This window comes from Mixophyes fleayi, chromosome 3 (genome assembly GCF_038048845.1).
Source record: "Mixophyes fleayi isolate aMixFle1 chromosome 3, aMixFle1.hap1, whole genome shotgun sequence".
Lineage (NCBI taxonomy): Eukaryota > Metazoa > Chordata > Amphibia > Anura > Limnodynastidae > Mixophyes > Mixophyes fleayi.
This window is the reverse complement of record NC_134404.1, coordinates 337064328-337073815: the sequence shown is the minus strand read 5'-3', so window position 1 is coordinate 337073815 and position 9488 is coordinate 337064328. Positions and strand designations below refer to the sequence as shown.

General features: G+C 50.1%; 1 protein-coding gene across 1 annotated transcript; it reads left to right on the top strand.

Moving 5' to 3' along the window:
- Window positions 1-1626: 1626 nt before the first annotated feature.
- On the top strand, window positions 1627-9155 carry CIAO2B (cytosolic iron-sulfur assembly component 2B). The gene is made up of 5 exons (XM_075204359.1): window positions 1627-1848; window positions 4666-4743; window positions 4887-5012; window positions 7198-7243; window positions 8876-9155. The coding sequence occupies exons 1-5, from the start codon at window positions 1720-1722 to the stop codon at window positions 8971-8973; spliced, it is 477 nt and encodes a 158-aa protein (XP_075060460.1). The 5' UTR covers window positions 1627-1719; the 3' UTR covers window positions 8974-9155.
- Window positions 9156-9488: the final 333 nt, after the last annotated feature.

The following is a 9488-nucleotide window of genomic DNA, read 5'->3' as shown; positions in this document are numbered from 1 at the left end:
CCGCTGTCAAATGACGCAATTTGCGTCATGGCGTCACAGGGGGCGGGGCCAAAATGCTGTGCTTTTGGCTGCCCCGCCCCCTCACGTTCCCCCCCACTGGCTGGCTGGGAGCTGAAGAAAGTAGGTAAGTATGCCGTATACACCAAATTGAATGAGAAAGTGTGAATGCTTCTTTAATAAGCAATCAAACATTTATATGTTAGTTTAGTTTCTCTCGTTTAGTCACATTCAAACTGAAGTCCAGTTTTTCTAGCAACTTAGAAATTGCAGAGACTTTACATTTATGATGCAGTTTGCTTGGCTAGTCAGCAACACAATCTACTCAGCAGTTTCCTAATGATACGCTGCATTTCTCTGTAATGCACTTTACCTGTTCTGCACCCCACCTGCGGCAGCATGATGCAGTAACAAGAGTATTGTGTTAATCCTTCCTGTATGCTCTGCCAGGGCCATCTTAACAAAATTATGGGCCCCCGGGCAAAGCAGTGCACCGGGACCCCTAGATATAGAAATATAGATGTATACAGATACAGATATAGATATATAGAGATAGAGATAGCTAGATGTACTTGCTCAGTGACCCTTGTAGGTTTATTTTGCAGGTTTTTTTCTTTTGCAGGATTATTTATTCTCATTAAGAGCCGTGCCTATGGGGCCCCCTTGCCTGTGGGGCCCCGGGCAGCTGCCCATCGTGCCCAATGGAAAAGATGGCCCTGTGCTCTGCCTGTCATCCTTTCCCCTCTGCTTCTCAAGCTGTTGGCTCAGAAACTCTGTTTCTTTGTATTCTTGTCTGTCTATAATTGGCTTGTTTGTCAGCCAAGCCCTTTGTCTCTGACAAAGAGAGCCGCAAGCTCTCTGCTACTGGTCTGTACCCCCCTGTTTTGTCTAATCCGCCTCTGCAGATCCCCAGAGTGGATGAGGGGAGAGTCATGGGTCAGCCAACATCTCTTTGGCCCAAAAAGTAGCCCCATTCGCCCCTATTATAACCCAACACAGGCTTAGTGGCCTAATACAGCCTAATCATAATGTTTCAACACCCACTAATTTTTCTGGTTTTACATTAAAACAACTTAACATTCATTTTGATATTCTCTTTGTGTTCACCTTTACAACTATGGTAACATGAACTATGTATGATATATGACCTGGGCTCTGTTCAGCAATGAATGTTCAATTACTGTCATAGATCCAGGTTAATTTAATAAGATAGACAGGAGAAAATTTCTCCCAATCTATAATATTAGGCCAGGCTGACACAAATATAACAACCTTAGTAACAATAAATGACACATTTACAGCAATAGTAACAAATCCAATAACCAGAAAGAAACTTACAAAATATAACATTAACAATAACAATTGTCCTCTAAACTGCAAGATTCCAGAAGTAAACATGGCGTTGTGCTACTTCCGCCCTTACCTGGAGGGGGCGGGTACAATGGAGCTACCAAATGTTGCTGGAGAGTTCTAGGGCGGAGTTTAGCGCATGACAGACAGGACACACGCAGCGATATCTCAGTCAGTTCCACATGTCATTCAAATTTGGCCCCACCCTCTCAGTGTCTCCAGGTGTTGGGCTCTATGTACATTAGAGCGATGCTGGCCAATCAAAGCGGAGATAGAATGAATTTCAGCCAATCAAGATAGATATTGCATGTCACGTGATGGAAAGACGTGTGACCGTGGTCTCCCCCCGTGGTTCCTCTGCACGGCCGGGACATGGTGGGCAGCAGTCAGCTGGAGAATGCAAACCCGCTCATCTACCAGCGCAGCGGGGAGCGGCAGGTGACGGCTCAGGACGAGGATGAGGAGCTGCACGACCAGATCGACGATAGAGAGATCTTCGATATCCTGACTCATTATTACACTCATCTGAGTTCCACTCACTGATACCCACTGAGCTGGTTCCCCCTCACTCACTGATACCCACTGAGCTGGGTCCCCCTCACTCACTGATACCTACTGAGCTGGGTCCCCCTCACTCACTGATACCTACTGAGCTGGGTCCCCCTCACTCACTGATACCCACTGAGCTGGGTCCCCCCCCATCACCTATACCCACTGAGCTGGTTCTCTCCCCCATCTCCTATACCCACTGAGCTGGGTCCCCCCCCCCCCTCCATCACCTATACCCAGTGAGCTGGGTCCCCCCCCATCACCTATACCCACTGAGCTGAGTCCCCCCCCCATCACCTATACCCACTGAGCTGGGTCCCCCCATCACCTATACCCACTGAGCTGGGTCCCCCCCCCCCCCCCATCACCTATACCCACTGAGCTGGGTCCCCCCATCACCTATACCCACTGAGCTGGTTCCCCCCCCCCCCATCACCTATACCCACTGAGCTGGTTCCCCCCCCCCCCATCACCTATACCCACTGAGCTGGGTCCCCCCCCCCATCACCTATACCCACTGAGCTGGGTCCCCCCCCCCCATCACCTATACCCACTGAGCTGGCCCCCCCCCCATCACCTATACCCACTGAGCTGGGTCCCCCCCCCATCACCTATACCCACTGAGCTGGGTCCCCCCCCCATCACCTATACCCACTGAGCTGGGTCCCCCCCCCATCACCTATACCCACTGAGCTGGGTCCCCCCCCCATCACCTATACCCACTGAGCTGGGTCCCCCCCCATCACCTATACCCACTGAGCTGGGTGTCCCCCCCCCCCCCATCACCTATACCCACTGAGCTGGGTGTCCCCCCCCCCCCCCATCACCTATACCCACTGAGCTGGGTTCCCCCCATCACCTATACCCACTGAGCTGGGTCCCCCCCCCCCCCATCACCTATACCCACTGAGCTGGGTCCCATCACCTATACCCACTGAGCTGGGTCCCCCCCCCCCCCCCATCACCTATACCCACTGAGCTGGGTCCCCCCCCATCACCTATATCCACTGAGCTGGGTCCCCCCCATCACCTATACCCACTGAGCTGGGTCCCCCCCCCCCATCACCTATACCCACTGAGCTGGGTCCCCCCCCCCATCACCTATATCCACTGAGCTGGGTCCCCCCCCCCATCACCTATATCCACTGAGCTTGGTCCCCCCCCCCATCACCTATATCCACTGAGCTTGGTCCCCCCCATCACCTATATCCACTGAGCTGGGTCTCCCCCCATCACCTATATCCACTGAGCTGGTCCCCCCCATCACCTATATCCACTGAGCTGGGTCCCCCCCCCATCACCTATATCCACTGAGCTGGGTCCCCCCTCCCATCACCTATATCCACTGAGCTGGGTCCCCCCTCCCATCACCTAGATCCACTGAGCTGGGTCCCCCCTCCCATCACCTAGATCCACTGAGCGGGGTCCCCCCCATCACCTATATCCACTGAGCTGGGTCCCCCCCATCACCTATATCCACTGAGCTGGGTCCCCCCTCCCATCACCTAGATCCACTGAGCTGGGTCCCCCCCCCCCATCACCTATATCCACTGAGCGGGGTCCCCCCCATCACCTATATCCACTGAGCTGGGTCCCCCCCATCACCTATACCCACTGAGCTGGGTCCCCCCCCCCCCATCACCTATACCCACTGAGCTGGGTCCCCCCCCCCATCACATATCCACTGAGCTGGGTCCCCCCCCCCATCACCTATATCCACTGAGCTTGGTCCCCCCCCCCCCATCACCTATATCCACTGAGCTTGGTCCCCCCCATCACCTATATCCACTGAGCTGGGTCTCCCCCCATCACCTATATCCACTGAGCTGGTCCCCCCCATCACCTATATCCACTGAGCTGGGTCCCCCCCCCATCACCTATATCCACTGAGCTGGGTCCCCCCTCCCATCACCTAGATCCACTGAGCTGGGTCCCCCCTCCCATCACCTAGATCCACTGAGCGGGGTCCCCCCCATCACCTATATCCACTGAGCTGGGTCCCCCCCATCACCTATATCCACTGAGCTGGGTCCCCCCTCCCATCACCTAGATCCACTGAGCTGGGTCCCCCCTCCCATCACCTAGATCCACTGAGCTGGGTCCCCCCCCCATCACCTATATCCACTGAGCTGGGTCCCCCCCCCATCACCTATACCCACTCAACGATATTCGCTTAGCTGCATCCCACTCACTGATACCCACTCAGCTGAGTTCCACTCACAGATCCCCACCCATAACCGGTGCCCATTCGGCCAAGACCCCCCCCCCCTTCCCGTGCCCAGTCAGCCAAGTTCCCACCCCTTCCCCTCCTTGTATCCAGGGCCCAATTTTTTTTATTTATTTCTAATGTGTCCACCCTGGTGCTAGGTGTAATTTGCACTGCCCCCTGAAATTATTTTTCACACGTTGGAAAGTATGCCCCACTGCCGCCCACTTCCACCATCTGATGCCACATGCAGTGATACAGTAAGGGCAATGGCAGTCCTTGAAAGAAGGAGACTAACTTTAAAATCCATGAGGAATCCTACACATCTGCTTTCTAGTGGGATGTTTAGGGAGTCCTGGCAAAGAGCGGGCTCTACCCCAGAGTGTTGCTTCTCTATATGGGATTAAATAGGTGAATTGCCACGTTGGCGTGCTGTGGTAGATCACACTCCTTCAGGAGATTAGCTCGTTGCTCCTAGTTATTGTATTTCCATTCAGTGATTATTATTATTTTTTTTTTTTTACTACATCAGAAGGGTTTATTTTCCCCTTAACATGTTACATCTCATCCGCTCGATAAATGACCCAGAGCACCCGCTGAGCCTGGAAGAGCTGAATGTGGTGGAGGAGGTGAGGGTGAAGGTACGTCGCTGATTATTAGTCATCGTTGTATGTTTGTGTCTCTATTGCACATCGCTGTATAATATGTTGTAGCTTTACAAACAACATTGATTATTGGGACAGACTACAACCGGTGACGGTGCTTCTTGTGTTGTGTAACGCAGGTCAATGATGACGAGAGCACCGTGTTGGTAGAGTTCACTCCCACAATCCCGCACTGCAGCATGGCCACGCTGATCGGACTGTCCATTAAAGTGAAGCTGTTGCGTTCTCTCCCGCAGAGGTTCAAGGTGAGCGTATATTGGGGAATATGAAATATTTTACAATTCTGGATGACATAGGTCCAAGATTCCCGGACTAGTTATAGCCTACTCTCTATAGACTATATATAGTGTATCAGTGTATTCTGGATGGTTATTTGGGCTGGTCTTTATGGTGCAGTCATGTCCCTCCCCACCACATCATATTTATTCGTTGTGGTTGGCTTGCAGATACCTAGAGCAAATAGTTTTCTGTGCTTGTGATTCGATACTCGGAGACAATAGATAAATAACGAAACGGAGGGGGTCAGTTTTGTGTAGCACCGTCTCCTGACTACCGTGTAAACTATGAAGGGTCAGGTAGCTGTTGGATACACGCTGGATGTAAATACAACTTTAAATGATGAGGAGCCAACCCCTTACTGATCAAAAACTGAAATTAGACCATTATTATTATTATTATCATTTATTTGTTGGGCTCCACAAGGTTTCCGCAGCGCCGTACATTGTACAAACAGTAGACCGTACAGGGTTAAACAGTACAGAACGATAAACACAAAGTACCAATGCTTCAGTAACTCCAGGACAGCCATAAGGAGTAAGGACAGAGCAGAAGAACAGGTATGGAGACACGGGGGAAGAGGGGCCCTGCTCATAAGAGCTTACATCCTAAGGGTGGGTGGACAAATCAGACACGAGAGGGAGCTGGTGATGCCAGGGGAGAGAAGAAGGGGCCAGGGGAGAGAGGGAATAGCGAGCAGAGTAGATGAGGGGTTAAGTGGATGGTTGATAAGCTTTGAGGAACAGGTGAGTTTTAAGTGCTCGTTTGAAGGAGCACAGATTGGGAGCAAGACGGATGGAACGAGGGAGGTCATTCCAGTGCAGGGGGGCAGCTTGGGCGAAGTCTTGGATTCTGGAGTGGGAAGTGGTAATTAGAGTGGAGGAGAGGCGACGGTCATTAGCAGAGCGCAGGGACCGGGCAGGAGTGTGAATGGTGAGGAGGTTGGCGATATAGGGAGCAGTAGACAGGGAGAGAGCCTTGTAAGTGGTGATAAGGAGTTTGAAGAGGATTCTGTAGGGGATGGGGAGCCAGTGTAAGGCATGGCAGAGAGGGGAGGCAGAGGAGGAGCGGCGTGAGAGAAAGATGAGTCTAGCAGCCGCATTGAGTACAGAGCGGAGGGGGGTGAGATGTGAGAGGGGGAGGCCTGTGAGGAGAAGGTTGCAGTAGTCGAGGCGGGAGATGATGAGTGCGTGGATGATGATTTTGGTGGCGTCTTGTGAGAGGAAGGGTCGGATGCGGGCGATGTTGCGCAGTTGGAAGCGACAGGCTTGAGCAAGGGATTGGACATGGGGGGGCAAAAGAGAGAGAGGAGTCGAGGGTGACACCAAGGCAGCGGAGTTGGGTGACAGAGGAGATGGTGGTGTTATTAACAACGATAGTGAGGTTGTGGTGGGAGGGGAGTCTAGCGGGAGGAAAGACAATGAGTTCGGTTTTAGAGATGTTAATTTTGAGAAAGCGGGAGGACATCCAGGAGGAGATGGCAGAGAGGCAGTCAGATACACGAGAGAGGAGGGAGGAAGAGAGATCAGGAGAAGAGATGTAAAGTTGAATGTCGTCAGCATAAAGGTGATACTGAAGACCATTCATTGTAATGTGCAGTAAACTATTTTGGTGGCGTGTATACTGGTCACTAAACATTGCCATACATTCACAGTTACGTATAGATATTTTTGTAAATGTAGAACTGGAAAACAGCTTATCTATTGTTTTGTTTCATGGTTAATGGAAATGACATCCACTTGAAGTTGGCAATTTGATTAGCTTATTATTATTATTATCATCACCATTTATTTATATAGCGCACTCACATCAGTCTCGCCCCATTGGAGCTTACAGTCTAAATTCCCTAACACACACACACACACACACACACACACACGTTTTTGGAGTGTGGGAGGAAACCGGAGCACCCGGAGGAAACCCACGCAAACACGGGGAGAACATACAAACTCCTCACAGATAAGGCCATGGTCGGGAACTGAACTCATGACCCCAGTGCTGTAAGGCAGAAGTGCTAACCACTTAGCCACTGTGCTACCCATCTATTATTTTGCTGTGATATTTCCATGTTTGTATTACTGTACATTTATGTCTACATCCCTGCATTGTTGCTTCTGTTTCATATAAATTCTGGTGTCATTTCTCTTATTTCAGGTGGATGTTCATATAACCCCTGGTACACACGCCTCAGAACATGCAGGTGAGGGTCCAATAATACAAGTTTCCGGTACAGAAGGTGTGAGCAGTGTAATTGCGCAGGTTCCCACTCCGAGTGTCATACCGCCCAATGCTGGCAGCGGTCCCGATTGTTTGGCTTCCAAAAAGGGTGTGGCCTGCTGGAAAGAGGATGCAGCCTCACCTAAAATGGGTGTGGCTTAGATGGTCAGCCTTGCCTAAGATGGGTGTGGCTTAGATGGTCAGCCTTGCCTAAGATGGGTGTGGCTTAGATGGTCAGCCTTGCCTAAGATGGGTGTGGCTTAGATGGTCAGCCTTGCCTAAGATGGGTGTGGCTTAGATGGTCAGCCTTGCCTAAGATGGGTGTGGATTAGATGGTCAGCCTTGCCTAAGATGGGTGTGGCTTAGATGGTCAGCCTTGCCTAAGATGGGTGTGGCTTAGATGGTCAGCCTTGCCTAAGATGGGTCTGGCTTAGATGGGTCAGCCTCGCCTAAGATGGGTGTGGCTTAGATGGGTCAGCCTCGCCTAAGATGGGTGTGGCTTAGATGGGTCAGCCTCGCCTAAGATGGGTGTGGCTTAGATGGGCCAGCCTTGCATGAAACGGAGGAGGCTTAGATGGGTCAAAGGCATGTCCCGATTTTGGTAGGTGTGAGAGTGCCTGATTTATGATTAGAGGCCCCAATGACAGTACAAGCAGGTGGGTCCAGGAGATGAGCTTTGGGTCATTTAGAGGGAGTGTGGTTATACATTTTCAGGGAGTCGGGATCTCTTCTTTTTAATTTATGAAGTAAAACACAGGGACACTCTTGTCCAATGAAGCTGGCTGAGTCTAGTTTCCAATCCTTACTTCCTTTTGGGTGTCAAAGGTATTAAAATATTCGTTTGGTCCTATCCACCTATTCCTGTGGCTCTGTGTGCATCAGGATTATAAGCACAAGAACATTGAGGCAGAATATAGAGACAGACCCGGGACATAGAAGTACATAGATAGTCTCTGCACTAGTATTGGTGTGTGACCGCTGACACAGGCTCCCCCCAGAGTATAACCGATGGACGTGCTTATATGAAAACGCCGTGGGATATATTGTGTCCACGTTTCCAGCGCTGGCTCTGATCCGTGTGACCGGTAAAAGCATTTACCGGCCGTTCATACACAGCTCAAATGTTTAATGGATCCTCACATTATCTCAAAAAAAGACAAAAGAGAAACTCTGAATTCCGAAACGAGCCCACCTCCCTTTTATATGTCTATAAATACACTGTATATATCCTATGTACAGACCTGGCCGGTGAGTCACTTTGTTCCAACTGAGTCATTTTGGGGGCAGGGTGTCACTCTGGGGGGCTGGTGCTCCCGATCTCAAAAACAAATATTATATAAAAAATAATAAAACAATAAAAAATAATAATAAAAAACACAAGCCTGACAAAATCACAACAAGCATAAAGTAAAACAAAACAAGCAAATGGTTTTGGTGTTTTCTTTATACAGAGTCGCAGGTTCTGTTAGATGTTTGTTCTCGGGGCCAGGTGACCACTGAAACAGAACCGACTCCATTTTGGATTAAAAAAAAAAATAAAAAAATCCTGGTGGATCATTTCCGTTACTGTCTAGTTAACGCTTCGTTTCTGTGTCTCTCTCTCCTCTCCGCTCAGTGAATAAACAACTGGCTGACAAGGAACGCGTCGCCGCCGCGCTGGAGAATTCCCATTTGCTGGAAGTTGTGAATCAGTGCTTGTCCGCGAGGTCCTAAACTCCACTGGTTCCTCCGGTGCTGGCCGCTTCTGGGTACCAAACCGTGACTGTTTACAAGAGCTTGCTGCTATAACGTCTTTAACATAGCTGCCCCCTCCGCTGTTATGTGTTTATCTGTCTTATGTCTTTAATGATGAATGATTTTTAGATTTGTGGAATAAAAGCATTTTGCCCTTTTGACCCCGGTCCTAGGTTTTCTCTATGAATGAGTGAGCGAGTGGCCACTGGTTGTTAATGGTCATTTGGAGCAGTTTTACTATTGGATGAACATTGTTACTAGTCAGTTCGGCCTAATTTAGTTGTCTATAAAATAGCTGCTTTTAATGAATAATAAAGCGTATATTTTGGTTAGATTTATGGGTTGTATAGTTCAGTCCTCTGCCCTGTTGGGGGCCCTGAAGATACTGCGCCTCCTGCCCCCATCTTGGCGCTGCTTTGGGCAGCCGACACAATGGGTCCAGCACTATAATAGATGGACTTTGAGAGTCAATGGCTGGAAGCAGGAGGTACCTG

Bases quoted from the DNA above. Each gene is read 5' to 3' on its own strand.
- CIAO2B (XM_075204359.1), top strand. From the start codon at position 1,720: ATGGTGGGCAGCAGTCAGCTGGAGAATGCAAACCCGCTCATCTACCAG. The intron at 1,849-4,665 runs ATCCTGACTCAT...AACATGTTACAT, and splicing joins ACGATAGAGAGATCTTCGAT to CTCATCCGCTCGATAAATGA. The intron at 7,244-8,875 runs GTGAGGGTCCAA...CTCTCCGCTCAG, and splicing joins ACACGCCTCAGAACATGCAG to TGAATAAACAACTGGCTGAC.